This window comes from Papaver somniferum, chromosome 3 (assembly GCF_003573695.1).
Source record: "Papaver somniferum cultivar HN1 chromosome 3, ASM357369v1, whole genome shotgun sequence".
Lineage (NCBI taxonomy): Eukaryota > Viridiplantae > Streptophyta > Magnoliopsida > Ranunculales > Papaveraceae > Papaver > Papaver somniferum.
In genome coordinates this window covers 15,455,653-15,480,129 of record NC_039360.1, presented here as the reverse complement: position 1 = coordinate 15,480,129, position 24,477 = coordinate 15,455,653, and the positions used below count along the sequence as shown (strand labels likewise).

The 24,477-nt window shown below is 35.2% G+C and overlaps 2 protein-coding genes and 2 long non-coding RNA genes across 4 annotated transcripts; 1 reads left to right on the top strand and 3 right to left on the bottom strand.

Annotated features, from left to right (window-relative positions):
• Positions 1-7,115: 7,115 nt before the first annotated feature.
• On the top strand, positions 7,116-7,937 carry LOC113359040. Its single transcript, XM_026602737.1, has one exon. The coding sequence runs from the start codon at positions 7,116-7,118 to the stop codon at positions 7,935-7,937; it is 822 nt and encodes a 273-aa protein (XP_026458522.1).
• An 813-nt stretch (positions 7,938-8,750) lies between these two features.
• Positions 8,751-9,539, bottom strand: LOC113359039 (EP1-like glycoprotein 2). Its single transcript, XM_026602736.1, has one exon. It carries the CDS (start codon positions 9,537-9,539, stop codon positions 8,751-8,753), a length of 789 nt encoding a protein of 262 aa, XP_026458521.1.
• A 1,043-nt stretch (positions 9,540-10,582) lies between these two features.
• Positions 10,583-11,288, bottom strand: LOC113360951. Its single transcript, XR_003364884.1, has 2 exons — positions 11,126-11,288; positions 10,583-10,964 (listed from the first exon to the last, which is right to left on the bottom strand). It is a non-coding gene; the product is annotated as an uncharacterized LOC113360951 (long non-coding RNA).
• Positions 11,289-16,905: 5,617 nt separating this feature from the next.
• On the bottom strand, positions 16,906-17,558 carry LOC113360950. The gene is made up of 2 exons (XR_003364883.1): positions 17,350-17,558; positions 16,906-17,198 (listed from the first exon to the last, which is right to left on the bottom strand). It is a non-coding gene; the product is annotated as an uncharacterized LOC113360950 (long non-coding RNA).
• Between the last annotated feature and the right edge of the window lie 6,919 nt (positions 17,559-24,477).

Genomic DNA, 24,477 nt, shown 5'->3' with positions numbered 1-24,477 from the left:
GGAAGAGCAAAAGATAATGAATAAAATCAAGACTATCACGGTCTGATAAGAAAGAATACTAATGAAGACACCAGGAATCATAGGTTCATGTAGTTTATACCTATGCTAAGAGAAAGGGTTATGGGGTTGAGAGTCTCTGTCAAAATGAAAGAGTTGATCAAATTGGATCAAATTAGGTCCTACTATGGATGAAGGGAAACTCCTTTTCACCAAAACTCAATCACCTTTTCTTTCATCCGAATGAGTGAATGAAAGTCTTCACTATGCGGCTAACAATTTGCCGTTTGAAATAAATATAGGAAAAAAAGGCAAACAATTTGCCGTCCAAATTTTTTTTTTTTTTTTAGTTTGCAGTATTCTCTTTTGTGATACATAAACGGCTAAAAATCAACAGGATTTGTTGACTTTCTTTACCATATTAAGCATTTTAAAAAAAAGAAATATTAAATGTACATAAAACGTATTTCACTGACCAATAAGCTATTGACAAATGGACAACCACCAAAATAAACGCATAATAATCAGCCGTATATAAATTGGGGAAAATATCGTTTGGTCCTTTTTTAGGTGGGCCCATGTCTGTTTAGTCCTTTTGGGAAAACGCCTTTACTGTTTGGTCCATAATTATTTAAAAATATAAAACAGACAAAAGTACCCTTCCGTGTTAATTTTTACTTATTTTCTTGTAGCAGTTCATTCGTCAAAATGAACTCCTGTTAATTTCTACTTATTTTTTCAAAAAACATATAAACCAGAGTTCATTCCAGAAATGAACTCCATATAAAAACCTTAAAAAAACAGAGTAAAACAGAGTTCATTCCAGAAATGAACTCCATATAAAAACCTAAAAAAAACAGAGTTCATTCCGGAAATGAACTCCATATAAAATGCTAAAAAAAACAGAGTTCATTCAAGAAATGAACTCCATATAAAAACCTAAAAGAACAGAGAGTTCATTCCAGAAACGAACTCCATATAAAGACCTAAAAAACAGAGTTCATTCCAGAAATGAACTCCATATAAAAACCTAAAAAAACAGAGTTCATTTATGGAATGAACTGCAACATCATCATCTTCATCATCTTCGTCGTTTTCAACAAAAAAACACGAGTTCATCTTCAACAACAACATCTTCATCACAAATCTTCGTCGTCTTCATCATCTTCATCGTCTCCACCATCTTCAACAACACTAGTAACAAGAAAATCAAGAAAAAAACTCGCTTTCATCGTCGTCTTTATCAAGAAGATGCAGCAGCAGATTAAAATCAAGAAAAAAACTCGTTTTCATTGTCGTCTTTATCAAACAGATGCAGCAGCAGATTAAAATCAAGAAAAAAACTCGTTTTCATCGTCGTTTTTATCAAACAGATGTAGCAGCAGATTAAAATCAAGAAAAAAACTCGTTTTCATCATCGTCGTCTTCATCAACTCGTGTTGTTTCTTTGTTTCATCGTCGTCTTTATCAAACAGATGCAGCAGCATATTAAAATCAAGAAATAAACTCGTTTACATCTTCAGCAGTAGCAGCGACGAAGATGAACTTCAACAGTAGGAGCATCATTTTTTGTTTTTTGTTTCACATCATGTCTGCAATTAAAACCCTAGAAATCTTATCTTTTCTATGCAGCAGCAGAAAAGAAAAAGTAGATATGAGAAATAAAAGATGAGAGAGAAAGTAAATCTGAAAATGATTTCATCTCTCTTGATAATTGAGTATATATGCCTAGGGTGACGTCATGGATGATGTAATGGTCCCAAAAGGGTATTTTTGCCACTATAAGATGACAATTACATCATCCATGACGTCACTCTAGGACCAAACCATAATTTCTAGGACCAAACTATAATTTATATTTTCAAAAAGGACCAAACAGACAGTTGACCCAGTCAACAGGACCAAACTAGCTCTAATATATTATTTGTAGGACCTATTGGTATTTCCTACATATAAATTTATGACTTTCAATTTTTTTTTCTAGACGGTCAATTGTTTACAGTATAGACTATTATCCTTCTATCCCATAGTTGGTTTTACACTCCGTCACGTAGACTCTCTTTCATTGGTACGTGTTGATTTCTGTACCTTAATGACTATTATTATAGAGGAGGAATTCAGAATAATAATAGACGAAAATTTAGAAAACAGACCACAAGTAGTAATTCGAAGAAATATATCTTCTCTAGATTATGAAAAAGAAAAATATTACAATCTCTCTTTGTTACGCTCCCAATCTCTCTAAACAGTAAATAATCATAAATTGTTTTTCTAAGATTGCTTTTATAATAATTAATTGCCTCACAAACTTCTCTCTAGGTGATTCGTGTCACAAAACCACACTATTTTGATCTAAGTGTGTATGTATCATAGATTCACAAACCACACTCTAGATCTAGGTGTGTCTGTATCACAAACCACACTATAGATCTAGGTGTGTCTGTATCACAAACCACACTCTAGATGTCTTGGCTATGAGCTAAACACCTCTATTTATAGCTTTAACAGTTTCCCAAACCTTCTAGGAATCAATTTCCTTATCTAGGAATAATTCATTTTCTAGGTATATTTCCTTATCTAGGAATATTACCTTGTCTAGGAAGTATTTCCTTATCTAGGTATACTTCCTTACTTTGGTTTGGTTTCCCAAACCTCCTAGGAATCTATTTTCCTTTTATAGGAATACTTCCTTAAATCAATAATCCCTCCTAAATTACAATTATATCCCCAATCTGTCTTGAGGATCACTAATTCCCGGAGAAAGAAAAATACACATGTATCATTCATTTTGATAGGGATAGACTCCAAAATAATGTATCTCATAGCCCTTGCTCTAACCATGGATGAAGTAAGCCCAAAATATGGGTCACTTCAGCTGATGACCGAAACCTTTCCCATCTAAAAAAATATATCATATTTTATTTAAATAAATAATTCATGTTCGGGTTGCAAATTCCCTTTGATTTGGCATATACTCTAGAATACAAAATTTTGACAAACTTGTCACTCCATTGAAGCTGTTTCAATTTTGGTGCCCTGCTTAGTTCCTTGCCTAAATCATCTCAATCTATATTTTGTTAAACCATACTTTGTTATACCCTGAGCTTTAGTATGTATTTCGTGCAATATCTTACATCCGAAACTTGTCTTGACAAACCTGCACGGTGCAGTACTTTTAAAATATCTTTCTAAGGGTGTTTTCATACTCCTGTTGAATATCTTAGTTGAGATTTTATATCTTTTTTAGACTCCATTTAGTGTTAAGTAGCATTAGAATAATCTCAGTATTTTCTAAATTCCAGCAAACAACTCTTTAGCTAATTTCCACAATCTTCTCACAACCCATAGCATATTCTATTCTTGCTTGCTCCTTTATCGACTGGCTATGCACTTACTACATACTACATATCTCCGTGAACTAGCTTTAAACTTTGACTTAGGTTGTGTAATCATAATCTGCATTTTACTTTTGTGGAATACCTTGATTGTCTTTCTGTGGATAATGGCCATGAAAATTTTAGCTTGGAACACACAAGGTTATGGACAGAAAAAAACTCAACAACAGTTACACTCATTACTTAGCTTGGAAAAACCTGATATCTTGTTTTTATCTGAAACCAAGTCTCAGAGGAGCTTGATGAAAAATTTTCTTAATCATTTCCCAAACACCCACATTGTAGACCCATACGGAATAGCTGGTGGTGTTGCAATCGGTTAGGTGGATGGTTTTCACTTTGAAGTGGTTCAGTGGAACCTTAACATGATTAACATCATTGTTAAAAACAATTTCAACTCAAAATAATGGTTACTAACTTGTTTTTATGGGGCTCCTAAACATGAAAATAAGTTATACATTATGGGATACCTAGAAAAAAATATCTTATAGGGTTAACTTTAATCATATTCCCTGGTTAGTTATGGGGGATCTCAACATTATCTTCAACAGTGAAGAGAAAGAGGGTGGTCTACCCTTTGATAGGAAAAAAGTAGAACATATTTTAAACCTTCTGAATAGAACAAGACTAGAAGACCTAGGCTTTAAGGGTAATATCTTCACCTGGAGCAATAAAAGGAAAGGCATAGCCAACATCAAGCAAAGGCTTGATAGGGCTATGGCAAATGCGGAGTGGACCATAGAATTTCATAAGGAAACTCTGGAGAACATGGTGGCAATAGGTACAGATCATGGACCAATCTGCCTATCTTTAAACTCTTCAAACTATGGATGTATCCCTACTTTTAAATTCTATGATGTTTGGCTTAAAGACCTAACATGTATAGAAGTCATAAAGCAGTCTTGGAATGAGTGGAAATTATCAGCTGCTGACAACTTAATACAAAACATATTAACAGTGGGAGAAAACCTAAGTTCTTGGAGAAGAGATATTTTGGGAAACCTAATAAGCAGATTAAGGTCTTTCTTAAACAAATAGATCAGTTAGCATCCAAACCTATGACTACAACAAATACTGACTTGACAGATAAAAAGATGTTAGAGTTAGAAAAACTTTATGACATACAAGAGAATTTAGCAAAACAGCAGTCTAGGAACGACACAATAGCTTTAGGAGAAAGAAATACAAAAAAAAAAATCATGTTACAACTTTAAAGAGAAGGAAAAGAAATAACATTTATTGTGTAACTGATAAGAATGACAATGTTGTCTCTTTTAGAGAGGAAATATAAGTGGTCCTAAACAGTTACTTCTCTGATTTATTTACTGAAACATCTAGCATCATGAATGAGGAACTTTTCAACCATGTTAAACCCTGTATTACTTTAGAAGAAAACAGTGAGTTAACTGCTACCCCTTCACCGGAAAAAATCTGGAATGTGATTAAAAATTTTAAACCTAATAAAGCCCCGTGACAAGATGGCCTTCCGGTGAGCTTCTTTAAACACAATTGGGAGATTGTAGGAGATCAGATGATAGCAGTAGTTCAAGATTTCTTTATAAACAAAAACCTACATCAAGATCTAAATAAAACTTTTCTATTCCTTATACCTAAGATTAGAAATCCCAAATCACCAGCCGATTATAGGCCAATAGGACTCTGCAACACACCTTATAAGGTGATTGCTAAACTTTTGGCTAACAGATTTAAAAAGTTTTGGAAAAGATAATCTCTCCTTTACAGTCGGCTTTCTTATCTTCCAGACAAATCTCAGATAATATTATTGTAGCTCATGAGATTGTTCATTCTATGAAGAAAAGTAGGAAAAAAACAGGTAACATAGGTGCTAAGATAGATATGTCTAAAGCTTTCGATAGAGTAAATTGGAAATTTTTGATAAAAACTCTTCAATCTTTTGGTTTTTAGGAACATTGGTGTGAACTAATCACTCAATGTATCTCAACTTCAACTATCTCAGTACTCCTTAATGGCAATCCTTACACTGAGTTTAAGCCCTCTAGAGGAATCATACAGGGGGATCCTTTGTCCCCTTACCTTTTTATCCTCTGTATGGAGGTTTTCTCTAGGTTACTCTGTCATTTGGAAACAGTTAAAAAGATTCCAGGAGTTAAGCTTACTCTTAAATCTCCACCAATATCTCATTTATTTTTTGTTGATGACCTTCTACTCTTCACTAAGGCTGACTTAGGCAGTTGTAAGAACCTCTTAGAGGCCATAAATCTTTTTAGTGACTCTTCAGGGAAAGTTATAAACTTTACAAATTCAGGTTTATTTTTCAGCAAGAGATTTCATAGTAAACATCGGGGAATAATAACTAGACTCATGAAAATAAAGAAAATCAATATTAGAGATACACACTTAGGAGTTCCTCTGTTTGTTGACAGATCAAAACTGAAATCTATTGATAACATAATTGAAAAGATGGAACAAAGAGTCAAAGATTGGCTAGATAAAGTGCTATCTCAGTCCAGCAAGATTGTTTTAAACAAATCAATACTTTTTAGCATGCCTATCTTTACCATGGGTTGTTTTGTTTTACCAAAAAAGATTACAAAAAGAATAAATGACATTCAGAGGGATTTTTTGTGGGGGAAAAAACCCAACTCCAAAGGCATTTACATAAAGGCCTTTGATTTTCTTTGTAACCATATTAACCAGGGAGGTCTGGGGTTTAAAGAATCAAATAAGGTTAACCAAGCGATGATTAGTATGATAGCTTGGAGATTAGTTAGTAAACCAGATGACTTATGGGCAAAAATCTTAAAGGGAAAATACTTTAAGAAGACTGGGGCTTTACACTCAAAAAAGAAGTCTTCAGCTTCTTGGATTTGGAAGTGCATCCTACAGGGAATAGAACATATAAAGAAATACAGTTTCTGGGAAGTAAGAGATGGATTATCTATCAGCCTTTGGGACGACAAATGGATACCAACTAGGGACCAACCTCTGGCTAATTCAATTACCAGATTTTCCAATATAATACTTGTGTCTAATTTGATCAATCATGACACAAAGAAGTGGAATGAATCATTATTATACTCTTTTTTCGATAATTCTTTAGTTTCTGAAATTTTGAACATCAAGCTTTACATCAACAACACTGAAAACTTGAAAAAAGATAAACTGAGATGGATGCTCACCAGAAATGGTGAATTCTCTGTCAAATCCTTATATGCTAAATTGCTTAATCCTATGGGATCAGTTTCCGCTGAGACTAAAAGTAGGCCTGTCAATGGAAGAATATCCGTCGGATATTTAGAAATCCGATATCCGACATGTTAAGCACTACCGGATATTCGATATCCGATAATATCCTATAGGATATCAAAATCAGATATCGATTCCGATAGGCTAAGCTGTCGGATATCCGATAGTATCCGGTTATAACAAAAAAGCTTAAAAACCCTTGTAAAACATTTTCATAATTGACACTTATGGAATATTTATCCGACAATATCCGATACTAGACTCGAAATTAGGATAAATTACAAATAAGTTCCTATACTATCGGATATTAACATTTCGGATGGGGTCTAATCCGTTTCCGATATGTTAAGGAAGAAATATCCGATAAAATATCCGATCTGATATCCGATAAAACGGATAAAATCCCATAGGATCTCGAATACTCGGAAACGGATACCGGATATCGGACAAATATTGACAGGCCTAACTAAAAGATTTTGGCAGGGTCTTTGGCCTATGGATACCTCCCAAAGAATAAAGATTTTCACTTGGAAGTTTTTGCAAAACACTCTTCCAACAAGAGAGAAATTAGGCTCAGTTCTTGATGTGGAAACTCAGTGTATTTTCTGTAAACATGCCATTGAATCAACTTACCATGTGTTCTTTGATTATTCTTATGCTCAAGCAGTATGGAATCTACCACCTATGGCATCACAGGGAGTAAACTATATCTCTAATAATACTTCTTTCTTAGGTAAATACAATGAATGGTTGACAGGTGACATAAATTCTGTATCTATGGCTCTAGCTGCAACTAAATGTTGGTTCATATGGAAAGAAAGATGCCTGCGTGTGTTTGAAAAACAAGAAAGAACACCTGAACAACTTGTTGTAGATATCACAAGGCAATTTGCATATTGGCATCCACAAACTCTTAACAGTGACACAACACAACCTAGAATTAAGACAGTGATGCTTAATCCATGGAACTTTCCTGCAAAAGATACTCTCAAATTAAACTGTGATGCCTCTTGGGTTTCAAAATACACTGATGCAGGTTTTGGTTGTGTGCTTCGTAATTGGTTAGGAACAGGCAAAGAAGCAACAATGGGAGTTTTCAGAGCATCAACAACAGAAGAAGCAGAAGCTCTACCTCTTCTGCACACTACCAGATGGGCTAATCAGAATAATCTACACAAACTGGTCATAGAGGGAGACAATCAACTCACTATCAACTATCTGCAGGGGAAATCTGTTTCAGTTCAATGGCAAAGTGTACCTATTTTGGAAGAAGTTAAATCAGAATCATCTAAACTAGTTTATTTTTTTGGGCTTTAAACATGTCGAAAGGCGAGCCAACAAGGTTGCAGACTTACTAGCAAAGAAAGGGAGAAAGGAACACTTGACGGCATGTTGGTTTGATTATGTACCTACGTTTTTATTTCCTTCAATCGCTTATGACTCTGTCAAAGCACAACAACTATGTAACAACCAAATTCTCTTGTAACCGTTACATAAACTGTTAATTCTGAAGATTCAGTCACTAGCAGAACAACTTCTACACAGTTGATTCCAAATGGGTCTGAATCAAGAAATTAACTTTCTGCTTGGCAATATATCTTATTTTCAAAAAAAATTGAAGGTGTCATAAATCTTTTGATTCAAATTAATTTCCAAAAATTGACTTTGAAATTGAAAGCATCCCAAATACTCTATTTTATATAGCTTGGTTTGAATATTACAAGGCCCACCACCACAGTTCTCCCACAAGGCTTAGTCTTATGGTCTTCTTATCTAGCATCTAAAAAATAAAATAATCTCACTAAGAGCGAAAAATAGAATTTTAATTGCGCGTAGCCATTCTATCTCGCTACTAGTTGACATTCGAGATATATCTGGAAAGAAAAATAGTGACGAAGAATAGACATTTAAGAAGAAATTGTAAAGTTTTTTTATCTAATCTAGAACCAAAATCTAGCCCATAAAACTTAGCCTTATATGATACCCAAACCTTGTCTACAACTATCAACGAAGGAAGAAGAAAGAAACCACAAACATCAATTCATAAAGGATTGTAAGAGCTAAATAAGAAGATAATTTCTTCATGAAGTACTGATCATGCAACCTAACGAACCATTACGAGGGCAAGCGCTACAGTCGCCCATAGCACTTCCCAGATGAACCACATTTAGATCGCAATGCACATTCTTTCACGGTATCTCCGAAGAACGCATACGTTTTTCTCCAATGAGCATCAAAGGGATGAGCAGCTGGCATAATGTAGCTATAAGCTACAAGGTTTCCATCTGATTCTAATCTGAGAAATGAATAGTACTGATAATGGTAATAATCCGTCATTGCAAGTACAACTGTTTTAGTAGAGGGAGGAGTACCCGCTAGAGATAAGAAATAACTTGTTTTACCCTTAGCTTCGCTATATTGATAATAATCTCGCGGACCTGGTGGTGGTTGAACCGGATCGATTCTTGTAATGGCACGAAATGTTACATTAGAAAGACCCTTTGCTTCCCAGCCTGCATATTGAACAAGTTTACCAGAAGTGTTTTGATACATTATGAATCCTTTCTTGTCGTCGATTGTAATACTGTAAGGGCCGTCATGACTGTTTCGGTTTGACGTACGGCTAACGAGTTTCGTGTTACCCTCGAGTTTAAGTGATTGACCTACTGCAAGAGTATCAGTTGGATGATGGAAACTCTGCCAAATAAACTTCCCCCTTTTATTATGAAGTACTAAATTCCCCTTAGTTTGCATAGAAATACCGGTCACACCATTATTGGCTGTATCAGTATGCCAAACTACAGAGCCATCGACATCGGCAAGAACTAAGTTACCATTAGTACCGAAAGTTAGAGTCGCATTTTCTCGAACTGGGTGGTTGCGATTAGCATCCCAGACCCACCGATGAGTGCCGCCCATATTACCGCCGGCAATACTAAGAACATATGCATCGGGAGTGGTATTATAGAAATATAACCCAAATGTGTATGTTACTAATTTGGAACGTATCAAGTATGCCATAGAATTTTCATATGGTTTTGCGGCCAGACTGCCCGTACGGAAATTCGACCCGTATTCATCTAGCTTACTAAGATATTCGCCTTGGTTTATGAGTTGGAAAGTCTGGTTGTTAGGAACTTGAGACTGAACCAAGACACTGCAACAACTGAAGATGACGATGAACAACACAAGGAGATGCAAATGAATTTGGGAGCCATAATGAAGATGATGAAGATAATTTTAGGTTCTTCTTTGTATAGGACAATTTTTAGGTCTAGCACGTGCAAATCATCACTAGGAGTAATATTTTACTTGTAAGTAACAAAGTCAAGGGTTTGCATTCAAAGCCCAGGAGACAAGATGCTGCTATGAAGGCAAGAGGACTAGTGGGGCATTTGCGCCCAACGGTGGGGGGAGAAATCTTGGCAGTTATAAAATTGCAACTGGTAATGAAAAATCGCAGGTATAGCCTAGTCAAATCATCTTATAAGGAAATCATTTTTAATGTCGTTTGTTTTAGTCTTAATTTCGATGGCGATCAAGTTCTATTAATCCGGAAGCATTAGATTAATTAGTTATGTGCATCAAGCAGAGCTAAAGACTTGAGTGTAACTTAGAGCATGTTTGTTTTCTGCTGATTCATGGTCTGGATCTGACTCGGTCTCTGATTCGGTCCATGTCAGATGTCAGATTGTTTGTTTTTATTTTGAGTCAGACATAATCCTGACTCGGATCCGTTTGAGTCAGGTAATAAAGTATCCCTGATTTATGGGAACAAACCACTGACTCATATTTTTGAATCAGATGAATCAGATCTGACTCAAAAAACCAAACATATTGAGTGAAATCCAGATAAAAATCAGGTGATTTTAGTCAAATCCAGATGAGTTAAATCCAGACAAGTCAGGTGAATCGGGAAAAAACAAACATGTTCTTATTTGGGATACTAATCAGTCGGCGCATCAAAAACCAAACCTATATTCATTCTCCATTATCCTTCCTTGAATGGAGAAAATGCAACACTAGAGGAACACCATACCGATAAGAATTTGCTCACGCACAAACACACATAGATTATATTAAATTTTTACTGCGACTCAAGCAGCGACAAATGAGCCCAAGGTCGTCTATAAGAAGACCACAATAGCAGCTGCAGAGTTCACCTCCTTTTACAGAGCACACACTTGCAAATATATGCAAATCATTTATTTATGTAATTAAAAACTTGACGCGCTTTTGCAGTACTAGTATGCAGTGACTAGTTTCATCCATCATTTTCGTCCCATTGACCGTCCGCATCCTCAGGGATATTACCCCAACTTGGCTCACCGGCATTAACAGTATCTGCAAATAAACATCCAATAATAAGTGCATGAAAAACAGTAGCTAGCTACCAAGAAAAGTAAAGTTGTTTGATCAATATTACTATACAGATAATTGAAACGCGCATATATCCTAATTTTTGTATATAAAAAAGAAAATGTTGTGATAGTTATGATACTTACGTGGTGCAGCAGACATCATAACCAAAACCAACATAAGAGCAGCAAACAAGACTCTCAAAAACCCCTTACCCATGATTTCGATTCTTTTGTTTTGCCTTGAAGATCTAATCTTTATGTGATGATATTTTTTTGAATCAATGAGGATGTTTTGAACGAGAACAAGAGTTCTATCTATCTATTTATAGGGAAACAAATTGTTCCAGAGATACCAATGAAGTATTAGAATATGTAATGGGTCCTTCCAAAAACTTATTACTAAATATTTAGGATATATGTTTGAATCTTATCCTTAATAAATATATATTTGTAAGAAAGTCTAATTATAAAGACGGTAGCTGAAAGGGACTAGAAGGGATATACTATGTTAGAGGAGCTAGTCTAAGTTTGAATGCAGCAAACAAACATCACTGACTTGACAAACTGAATTCAAATTAATTATTAATGGAAGATGTAAGTACTCATCAACAAAACTCGTCAGCAAGAAGAGCAGAAGAATATCAGAATACCGATGCTAGTGAAGACACCAGCCGATATCAAATAGGGTTCATGTAGTGTTACACTGAGCCCTGGGCTAATATGGATGGAGTAAACCCAACATATGGGGTGAACTTCGGCTAATGACACTATCCTTCCTACCGAAGTATATTATACCACCTCTGTTTTTGCAACATTGCTAATAGGGGTACCAAATTAAGTGGGGGTGTACTAAAATCATAATAAGACAAAACGGATTTTCATATAGGACAAAACTGTTTTTGTTTTGCTTCGTACACTCCTGCTAACCCTGACTCCCCCATTAGCAGCCTTGTGTTTTTGTAATAGCATTTTTAGATCAAGATGAAAAAGAGATAATATTTCTTTTGCTAGGAGCATTTTTGATTGGAAAGAATAAAGAATAGGAAAACAACATTACCTGGCTATCTTTGAGTTAGCTAGCACATACTCCAGTCATGGTCCAGGGTACGAAATGTTGACAATTTCTTAATGGTAACCTAAAAAATGTAAACCTTAAGAACTGAATCGGTCAAATATACCAAGTACTTATACCTAGTCAGACCTGTACTCTTTTTCTATTTCATATCCATGTTTCATGTTTGTACTCTTTCTACGGAATTTGTTGGGTTGATACTTCGAAGGTTTTTTTAACGGAACTGTCACTATGCGGGCTCCAGCAATCATTCATTCCCTTTCTTTCTTTTTTCTGAAAGTATTTTAGAACTTCAACGCTAGACGGCCAACATTAGTTTGTCAGCTGTTCACAATATTCCCCTAGCATTCTTTCAAGATTCCACGAGAAAGTGACTGATTGTTTACCCAACCAAAAAATGCAAATTTGGATTTTTTTAGGGAAAAGTTAGTTTGGAAATCCAATTTTATAACCTGGGTTGACTGGTGTAATACCCAAATTAATTGGGGTATACCTAATAAAACGAAAGCTAAGTCATTTTGAAGTAAAAGAATCTTTGTATTTTCTAAATGGCCAATATGTCATTGTTTAATTAACATTAAAAAATTTTATTAGGTTAATTAATTGAGTTTAGATCAAAATTTTGAAATTATACCCAGAGTGATTAAACCTTTAATTTGTCTTATGAGTTCGATTTCGACCAAAAAATTTGGTTTTGAAAATGTGAAAGGTCAGCAAAGTCGACGTTTGAATAAAGTGTCGGTTATGTTCCGCCGGCATGAGCGACATTTGAATAAGATGCCGACTAAGTTTAGACGGTATGGTCCGCGGATGAAGAAAACGTCGACCCTTTTTAGGCCGGAATGGTCTTTGAATGAAGATTATGCCGACTATCTTGGGCCAGCAATCTTATGATCGGCATGCAAATAATTTCTAACATTGCCGGCTGACTTATAGCGGCATGCAATTAATTTCTAACCTTGTCGACTTTTAGTTATACCCAACAGAGGAAGATGTAATTCACTTTATTCATGCAATTTTGGTTACTACATTGATTGAAACATAAAACCTAACTCCTAATCGACGGAAAAACGAATGTACTTAGCATGTGCATCAAGCCTTTGAACCCCTAGGCGACCCTAGCGGACGAGTTATAGTCTCGTGAGGGTTTACATAGAGATTTACCCACAAAACCTACACTAAAACCATCAATCTTCGTTGGAGGAATCACATTCATCTCCGGCCTGCATGAAGTCCGGGGCATACTCCGGGATTTTGGAGACCATGAATTTATTGCTTCCATCGAATGCGAATGCTTCCCCCTTTTCCTCAAAATAGCGCGCTTTCACGACTTCATGCTACAAAAACTAAACACAAACTTAATTTGTTAGTGGTGTTTAGTAGGAAGATAAAACAATATGGATCACGTAAAATAAACCACAAATATGCACAGATATATGGTGTTTGGGCATCTTCCAATTTTCTTCTTCACCTCTTTCTTTCTTTCAATCTGTGTTTGCTAATGTGAAATTTTCTTGTCATCATTTTTCAGTTGTACGACACTTGTTTCTCGAGATGTGTATATTGTGATTGCCATTGTGATTCTTTCTTTCTTCTCTTGTTTGGCAATTGTATCAGTTGTTGGTTGTGTCTGTTTCCATAGCCATCATTGTAAACTGTCTCACCTTTTTATTTAAAACGAAAATGATTAAGACTTTTTTTTTCCCCTGAAGAGAAAGAGAAACTTAAAATTGGGATAAGATTTCCAACTGAGAGGTTGCAAGTATTTTTGAAAACGTTTGTATTAGAGAACTCTAACATAATGGTGGCCTTAAATACTCTATAAGTTATCCTGGCTATAAGTTCTGATTTCACCCCCAACTGATTGCCTTGCCTATCCAAATTCCAATGGACTTGAGGCTTCCATGTAGCACATTTTCGTCCATTAAAAATTGTTCAATGGACAAGCTGAAGTTGGTATCATTGAAAATCCGGGGTTGGAGAGCTAAAAAAGCAAGTATCGCATCTTTGATGGCTAGGTGCCTATCATGGACTTGTTGAACACTTCTTCCATTAGGATTCACAAACTCTTGCTTAAATTTGTTGTGTACCCTAGCCCAAAAGGTTACTGCATCCACCCTTAAAGAGGATTGATGTCTAACTCGAGTTTCCGCGTACCACGCTTTGGTGATTGCCAAATCTTCATTTGAATCAAATACAGCCATTGTTGTATATAGAGAGCTATTGGGTGAGTTAGATGGAGTGTATGATGATATGAGCTTTGGAGAGTATATGTAAATAGTTGTGTGTTGTTTTGTAGAGAGAAGTAGTGTATTTATAGGATGGTGCCTAAATTTGGCTGTTATAGTGGCTAAGTACAAGTCAATCAATGCAATTGTACTTGCAAAAAATTTGAATTTTGAATTCGCCGGCGCGGATTTTATTTCCTAATATGCCGACTAAGCCTGGCCGACAGGGTCTTTATTTTCTTACCCTGTCGACCTTATTATGATTTTAGGCATCAAGAGTTCATTTTCTTCTGTATAGCCGTCGGAATGGTATTTGGTCATTAGCATGTCGGCTATTATATAGTCGGCTAGGTAATATTTTATAACCATGCTGACCTTATTATGATTTTAGGCATCAGGAGTTCATTTTCTTCTGTTTATCCGTCGCAATGGTATTTGGTCACTAGCGTGCCGGATATTACACAGTCGACAAGGTCATATTTTACAACCACGCCGACCTTATGATGATTTTAGGCAACAGGAGAAGGTATTTTATGCAACACATTGTCGACAGGGTCGATATCATAATACCTTGCCGACCCTGGTATGCACATAATTTCTGTTGTCAGGCCGGCAGTCTGACAGTTCACAACCATGCCGGCCCTGGTGTAGTCGGCAATGTAAACTTAAAAAAAGCATGTCGACGATATTGAAACTTTACATAGCTAGCAAACAGTTCATTCAACAACTAGAAATCCAACACTTTTGTCCAAAATACGAAAACATGTCCGATAAACCTTCAAAAAAAAAAACATTTGTCCAACCGTTAACCTTAACATTTGTCTACCAAAACATAAAGAAATAAACTAGGAATGCATTCATTCACCACCATGACCACGGCCACAGACCCTTTTAGAAGCACCACCACTACTAGATTCACCACCACGGGAACGACCCCTCTTTTTTTCAACATTCATCTTGGCTTGTGCTTCCCTCCTGGATTTTTCTTCCCTCTTTACTTCAGGATCAACTTACTTGAACAACTCATAGGCATCCTCATTGTAAACATTGCTAGCATAGTCAATGTGTTTGGTTTTCTCTCCAATCGACAAAGCCTCTCCTCTGTCTCTCGCGCAACACATCACCTTCACAAGGTCTTGAAATGCTCCTTCTATTTTCAATTAAACAACAAAAAATTAATAGAATGATTCTACAATGTAATGTTAAAACAGTAAGAGCAACTCTAAAATACTTACAAAGAACTTAAGACTTGTTGTTGGGTCTTTCGATGCCATCTTCCTCTTACGAGCCAATTCTTCAGCAGTGGGGGTGGGGGTGGGCGATGATATGTACGTTGGGGCGGCCTCGATGTGATGGATGTTGGGTTTGCGGCTGTTTGCATTTGTTATTAATGTAGTTTGGTGTTTTTTTTACTCGTCGAATTAGGGTATTCCCAAGCTAATTGGGGTATACAGGAATTTAGGTGGACCTAAAAGCAACACTAAGGGGTAAGGTAATGAAACTATCCTTTCCAATTCGAATGACATGGACCTAGAAGCAACACTAAAGGGTAATTTTATGAAATTATCCTTACCATAAGACTTAGATGGGTCTTCTCGCTGACATGGATTTCCAATCTATAGATTGGAAGTCCATAAGACTAACCTAGGCTAAGTCCTGTGGTCTTGTAATTTCCACGTCAGCTAGAACAACTTACTAAGTCCTATGACAATTCTTATCTAGCATCTAGATGTGCTGAATGGAACAACGAAAATTAGAATCAGGTCACTCTGAAAGGAATAACACAACATTTTTTTTTGCGCTGAACGGAAGAGGGCAGATACCGTGGAATATTCCATGTTGCGTTGAACCAAACAACACAAGGTGATTTTTTCCGCGTTGAACCATTCAGCAAAACTGTCTCGCTACTAGTTCAAATGCGAGATATATCTAGAAAGAGAAGTAGTGTTAAGGAATATGCAACACCTTTTTTTTTCTAATCTGCAACACTTCTTGTCTAGTTTAGCAGCCAAATCTAACTCATAGGACTTAGCCTAAGTGCGGCATACATATATATGAACTCAATATATCTTTATGCAAAAAATGATAAAAATATTTCGTTACGAGTATCAATGCTCCAATTTATTTTGAAGCAATTGATATTACATTACTGCCTTGTACAGCTGGAATTTCTTCTAATTTGGCCTAGTATTCATTTGAATATTTCAGCAAAGCTATGAGTGGAGTGGCCAGCGATAGAGTCAAATAAAAAAAATATTAAGGGGAGCTAAATATTTTTTTATTATAAATAGAGAGATTGGTGGGCTAAGCACTAAATATTTAGTGAACTAAACATAAAAAAAACAGAAATAAAATAAAATAAAGGATTTCTACGTATATTTGGAGAATTTAGGGGAATAGAGTCAGGATCAGTCAACCCTTGATTCTGTTAGAGTGGCTGATGAGGCGTTAAAAACTATTATTATACTCGATCATCTTAGAAGCAAATGTTTTAGTGTCATTTCTTTTAATTTTAATTTTCATTGTCGAGTTCTAATAATCAGGAGCGTTAGCTTAACGTATAATCATGTGCATCAAGCTAAAGAGACTCAGCGTAATTAAATGCAACATTAATGGAAACAATATATCGGCAAGAATTATTCACACTGAAACGATTATATTAATTTACTGTGACTCAAGCAGACAAATGAGCCCAAGGTAGTCTATAAGACCACAATAACTGCTGCAGAGTTCCACCTTCTTTTACAGAGTACACACACTTGCAAATATATGCAAATCATTTATTTATTTAAAAAATTGAAACGCTTTTGCCATACTAGTGTTTTCAGTGACTAGTTTCACCCTTCATTTTCGTCCCATTGACTGTCGGCATCCTCAGGGATGCTGGTCCAACTTGGCTCACCGGCATTAACAGCATCTGTAAATAAACATTCAATATTAAGTACGTAAAAAACAGTAGCTAGCTACCAAGAAAAGTAAAGTTGTTTGATCAGTTTTACTATACGGATAATTGAACTCGCCTATATCCTAATTTTTGTATATAAAAAAAGAAATGTTATGATACTTACGCGGTGCGGCGGACATCATAACCAAAACCAACATAAGAGCAGCAAACAAGACTTTCAAAAAACTTTTATTCATGATTTCGATTTTTTTTTTCTTCTGAAGATCTACTCTTTATCTGATAACTTTTTTTTTCTTGATTCAATTGAGGATGTTGTGAGTGAGAACAAGATTTCTATCTATTTATAGGGAAACAACAGGAAGATAGTTTGAGAGAAACTAATAAAAAATTAGAATATATAAGTATATGTAATGGTCCTTCGGACAACTTATTACTAAAATATTTATAGGATATGTTTGAATCTTATAAATATATGTGTAAGAAAGTCTGATAAAGACAGTAAGCTGAAAGGGATTAGAATGATATACTATGTTGCAGGAGCTAGTCTAAGTTTGAATGCAGCAAACATCAGTGACTTATTAATGGAAGATGTCTAGGTACTCATCAACAAACTGGTCAGCAAGAGGAGCAGAAGATAATGAAGAAAATCAAGACTATCACGGTCAGTGGCGAATGCACCATCTGGCTCCGCCGCTGATGATCACGGTCTGATAAGACAGAATACCGATGAAGGCACCCGGAAATATAGCAGCTCAATCAATGATGTAGTTATATTGAACCTTGTGCTAACATGGATGAAGCAACCCAAGATATGTGGGGCACTTCAGCAGCTCAGCTAATGACTTTATCGCCGGAGTATTATTATTACGGGGAAAAATATTTATAACCCATTTTCCTTTTTTTTCTGTTATATTTAAAACCCACTAATAAGATGATAAATATTTATAACCCATAACTAGTTTTAGTATTACTATTTTTACTAAACTAGCCTTAAACTAAATCATGAGACTATTTCTCATTTAGGGAAACAAATATTTAAGAAAAAATTACTGTCCGGAAAAAGTCAAAAATTACGATATTTAAGGAAATCCCCAAAATTCTCGTTTACCATTAATACTTGAGATCAAAATATATAGTCAGGCGGTTAATTACATTTTTCTTAATTAATAAATACAATGGTTGCGGTAAATTCACGTATCCAAAAATTTAGGAACTAAACGTCAAATCCAAGTATTCAGGACAGTCACTATAATTTCTGCCTTAATTGATAGTTATTTTGGTTCATAATTTTTGCGTCTTGGCACTAAAGAAACTAGTGATAATTTTGATTATCACGCCAGACGCATAAAAGTATTAAACGTAAGTTACAATTATCACAAATGACAATCAGTGATAATTTTGATTATCTCGTCGCATATGGGCATTAAACGAAAACTACAATTATCAGAAATGTATTTCGTGTGATAACCGGATTTTTCATTAGTTCTCATTACGGATTTTCATTAAGAAATGCAGCATCTTTTATTGAGAAATGCAGCATTTTAGTCAGACTTAGTAATTTTAATAGTGAAAAATGGAATTTTCTAGCGAAATTTAGCTGAAAAGATGATTTATTACTCAACATATGGGGAAAAAGTAATTTGTCACCCGAAATTTCCGCCCACAAAATAGAGAAATTTCCGTTCATAATAATGCTTTTCTGTTTAACGTAAAAAGAGAAATTTCCGCCCCATAAAAATCGCTCGAGACTAATTTGTTACCTGATTATAAATTGAACAACTATTTTTGTTAGTAATCCGTAATTTATAAAGATTATTTTTGTCCTCATAAAACATAAAAATCTAAATTCAATCTATAACTATTAATCTTAACCGTAGATCTCGTATTTTGGGCTACATACATGTACTATTTTATTGATGGGTTTCTGGAAAAAAGATGAACGAAATTTGGATTCTTCGGAAATTTTCACTTATTATTATATTTTGGTTCAAAAAAATAAATAAATAGGAAAACATCGACATTATCTATCTTTGAGTTGGCATGTTACGAGGAACACAAAATTTTGACGATTTCTTCATGGCAACATAAAAAAATGTAAACCTTAAAAACCGAATTAGTCAAACAACATGGACCTATACTTGGTCAAACCTGTACTCTTTCTTAAATTCATATCTTTCTTTGTACTCTTTCCGTGCAATTGGTTGTTTGATACTCTGAATTCTGAAGGATTTCTTTAATGGAACTGTCACTACCTGACTCCTACATTCATTCATTTCCCTATCTTCTTTTAAATTTATTTTAGCACTTCAACGCTGGCCGGCCAATATAAATGTGCCAGTAATTCTAAATGTTCTTCGACCATTCTTCCAAGATTCCACGAGAAATCACCGACTGTTTACCTTGCTTAAGGCGTGTTTGGATATTCTTCGAATAACGGAAGTTAATATGAAAATACAATGATTTCTGGATATAAAAGGAGCAATTTTTGTGAAACAAAATGTTTTTATTTATTATTTTTGATTTTTGTAACTGTCTGCTAATTTTGAAGAAGCAAAAGTTTTTTTTTTTTGTTTTTTTTGTAACCAAACACCTTTTAGGACTTTTTCTAATAAAAAAAAACGGTCGATGTCCTATCGTACAAGAACCTGGAAATGTCTGAAGAACCCAAATTTGGTTCCTCTCTCTCCTAAAATCCCGTCATTTAAATTGTATATATGTATAGCCCAATATATAAGATCTACGGTTGAGATTAATAGTTTTGATTGAATTTGAGTTTTTCATATTTTGTGTAGGACTGAATTAACCTTAATTAGTTATGCATTATTAAATTAAAATAAATACTTTAAGAAAAAGAATCCGGTCAATGATATTTGTTACCATATTTTCCGCAATTAAAATTACTTCCTTAATTTTCGTCCAGGTAAAATTATTCCCTGGGAAATTTGTTACCATATTTATCGCAACTAAAATTACTTTCTTAGTTTTCGGCCAGGTAAAATTGATCCCATCGATTGCGAAATTTAAATTGTGCTTCCACTTTTTTCTTTCACGCGAGGTCCTGTTTAGCTAGGGCATCCTGCCTCGTTTCACTCTCGGCAATTACTTTCTCTTCCACGTTATTTCGTGTACTCTTAATTAAGAAATAAATTTTACTATCGGAAACACGGTGTTTAGATTACACCTTTAGCAATTGCTCTTTCGTATACTCTCCACGGAGCCGTTTTTTCAATTGCTTTTCTTCTATATTTTAAAGAAATGGACAATTGATCGAGATCAAGGTTTTGCTCACTGGACTTTACACACCCACGACACTGCCATAGTAATCCTAGGATTTAGTAATAACAATCATTTAATTCTTTATTGCTGATTGTGATATATAATTGAATTAATTAAACTGATCATTAACAACTACACATAAAACATATAGATGAAAATTATAATAATCACTATATTGTGAAAATTGATATTTTCAATATGCTATGATAATCACGATTTTCACAAAGTTATCACCAAAGATTGAAATTTTCACTAATCATTTTCGGTGAAAATTAGAATTTTCCTTAATTTTTCATGGTGATAATTGATTTTTCCCTAACTTTTTTTGTAGTGGAAATTGGCTTTTTATTTTCTCATTTACTACGCATGGTGATAATCGAGTTTTTTTCTTTTTTCTTAACAAATAATTTTAGGTTTTCGGGGAAGGTAGAGAATAACACGCAATAAAGAAAGAGTAATTTTAGGGAGTTAGCTTAGAAAATCGAATTATTTTATGGAGGTTTTTTAGGAATTAAATCAGTCTCACTATTGTTTTGATTTTCCTAAATTCCCGATTTTTGATTGTTTCTGCTTTTCACGGTTGACTAAAAACGGATAATTATTATAATAAAAACAAAATAATTAATGCGATAAAAGGTTAGTATAGTAAAACTAGCAACTTAAAAATAATTATGGGTTTGAAATATAGAGTATCTAAATTATGGATTTGTCGTAAAGAAAATTGAAAAAAAAGGGCTAGAAATATTTTCCCCCATATAAGAATTGTAGGAGGAATTTCGTTCAAGCACTAGAATATTTAACTTTAGGTGCAGTAGAAACTTGTAGGCAATTGTGAAACCGTATGTTGTCATTTATTGTGTGGATTCATTCTATTAGGTAATTATTTTGAAATAAAGAAATAAAAAGCCTAGTCAAATTGGGGTATACCCAGATTAATTGGGGTATATCCAAATTTAAGTGGACCTAGTGCCCTTGCTAAGGAGTAGTTAAAATTGATAATTTTACCTTAATATCCTTTATATTATTTAAACTTAAAAACTAAACCTTGTTTCTTAATTAGTTAACCCTAAAATTAAAAACCTAAAAAACTCTTAATCTTCTCTTCCTCCTCCATCTTCCATTAACCTCTCTGCAAATCATCAACTTTGATTTTCCACAAAAATGGTTAATTCTAAACGATCAAGTAGCAATAGAGATTTAATAAGTGATATCAAAAGATCCAAATCAGAGGGAAAAGGTAAGGGAAAAGTTGGAACTAGTGAAATACCCGAACTCAAATATCCAATCCCTGAGCATGTTGAAAAGAACCCACTACCTGCGAAAAGAATATTGTAAATGGTGTCTAAACTCAAATCCATTATTGTGTTGTGTGCTCTGATTGTTATATTAGGTTAGATTATTGGAAATGATGATTTTTAGGTATAAAGTCTTCGGGGTTTTTAAAAAAGTAAGATGCCGGCCTTCGGTTGTTAGTGGTATTCGTCTAGGTCATAATATGAAGAACATGTCGACTTTTCATAACTGTAATGGCGACTGTGAAACATTAACCAGGGGCGAAAAGGTAATCAATAACCAACCATGCCGACTTTTCATACTGGGAATGATTTTCTTCAGTCGTCATCTTCTTAAACTTGTAACGTCACGGCTTCATGTCACAGAAACTTGGTTTTCCTGAGTTCAATTTTGTTATTAGTCGGCATCTTATATGAATAGAACCATGCCGACTAGTAGTTGAAAAAAAACATGTTTCAATGTGTAACAATTTTTTCTCCCTTCCGCTTTATGTGTATGGGGAAGTGGGCGATTGATTATTGTTTTCTAAGAAACAAAAAAATTCACCATTTTCACAAACACCTAAAGTGGGAGGGAGATGAAAATTATTATCCAAATTCTTGAATGTACCGACCAATATCGTATGTTCAACACCGTTGTTTGTGTTCATATCTTGTATTTGTGTATTGTTTAGGTTCCAAGCGGAACACGTAGAAGGTAACCCTTGTCCTACCAATGCAGCAGAGCTATTAGCATGGATTGAAAAGCTTTATCCTTATATAGAAGATCATTGTGATGAAACCGGAGAGAAGGACCTAGTAAGAGACTTACTTCTGATGGGTAAGAATGATGCGCAGTCGGAAACTTGACAAAATTATAACCTTCCGACTCTGGGGAAAACTCAAACTAATTGTGTCATACTGTATGGTCGACAAGGTCATATTATAATAATGTCGACTGTCTAGTAAAACATCTAAGTCGGGATGGTTAGGAAATATAAAACAATGCCGACGTATATAAATTGGAAGGAGTAAGCACCAAAAAAACCACATCCATTTCATTCATTTGTAGTACTCCAAAGTACATTACACAAAACATGAATGCGATTACAAAAATATTCCTTATTTCCTAAGCGCAATCACCCATCGCCCAAATCTATTGAAGGGAGTTTGAATGCTCCACACAAACCACATGTCTCGGTGCAAATACTACACAACATATGTTACTAAAAAATGTACTACGCATGACCACGTATCCGTCAATAGATGGACACACACTGTGGCATTCTCATCCAATGTTCTCATTTAATCGGTGCATTTCCCTCCAGGCCTTTAACACTAGTAAGCAATTCCTTAAAAGTCGCTTCTTTGTCCTCCATCGAACCTTCTAGCATCATTGAGATATAAAACTCCTTGTCTTTTGGGATGCATCTTCTTTCTTATGTATTTACATTAGGTGAGATTGTCCTCAACCTCTCCACCTAGGTGTCCCAATTGTTGGGAGGAAACGTGAAACCCACAATTTCCATCCTTTGGGACGTTGTCGGTACCAATAACGAACTCTCGAATAATTTGAGGGAGTTGTACGCGATACTCTTCCAATAGCGGTTTTACTACCTTCCTCGGATGATATCTTTTCTTCACAACATCTCCTTGACTTGCTTGAATATCAATAGGTGTAATATTTGGCTCCATGGGTTTTTCTACTGGGGTAGTTGTATCCTTCCTCGGGTAACCCATTTTATTTACAACAACTTCCACACTTGCTTGACTCCCAAGGATGGAGTGCCATTTGGATTCAAGTTTGAAACTGTTGGTGTAGTTGCTTCTTTACGCGGACGACCTCTTTTCTTTTTAGCCGGCTCCTCTTTGTATTTTGTTTCAGTATATTCATGTCTGTATAGATCTCATGTTGTACTCAACTCTTTAATTTGTTCCCTTTCTTCCACCCTTGTCTTTGTTGTAGGTGGTCTACCCGGTGGATCTTGTTTCAAGGGTTCTTGAAGTTCTTCCATAAAACGGTAAACAATCGGCATCAACTCGTTCTTCATAGTTTGTTTTTCCAACCTATTCAATGTGGGATACTTGTCGAGGATTATTCTCCCAAGTTCCATGTCGCCAAACTCTTCACCGGGAGCTTTTCTTGAAGCTGGGATGAAAGACAATTGCTTCCAATAAGGATCAATATCTTCAATCGGAATCGGAGTTTTATACCTACCAAGCATATGATGACATGAAAGTCTGATATCCTTCATTATCCTACAATTACAAGGAGTGTTCAGGTCTTCATACTTTTGATACAACTTGAGCTGTTTCATCATAAAACGTATTTCCCAATGCCAGACGTCGGAATGTATAACAACAAGCAACCATTCATCCTCCTTAAACTCCTTCAACTTCTTGTACCTACTTTCTTCAAATTGCTTTCTTATCCTGTTGATATCATTATTAGTGTACTCATGGACCACTGTCAGAATCCCATTTTGACTCGTGAAAAGTTGACCTTTTAATCTCCCATGAACTTGATCTACCATACTTGTGGACTCAAGTTTGAAATGCTTATAGTCGTAAGTAAAAGCATACACAAACCTATTTTTGTGTGGCGTTAACCATTGTCTCTTCCAATATTCCACTACTTTGGGGTAACTAGTGCCCCAATCATCCTCGAACTCCTTCAAGTTTATCTCATATCTTTCCACACTCATCGACCAAGCCAATTATCCCACGCTTTCATGAATAACCCA

Bases quoted from the DNA above. Each gene is read 5' to 3' on its own strand.
- LOC113359040 (XM_026602737.1), top strand. From the start codon at position 7,116: ATGGATACCTCCCAAAGAATAAAGATTTTCACTTGGAAGTTTTTGCAA.
- LOC113359039 (XM_026602736.1), bottom strand. From the start codon at position 9,539: ATGGGCGGCACTCATCGGTGGGTCTGGGATGCTAATCGCAACCACCCA.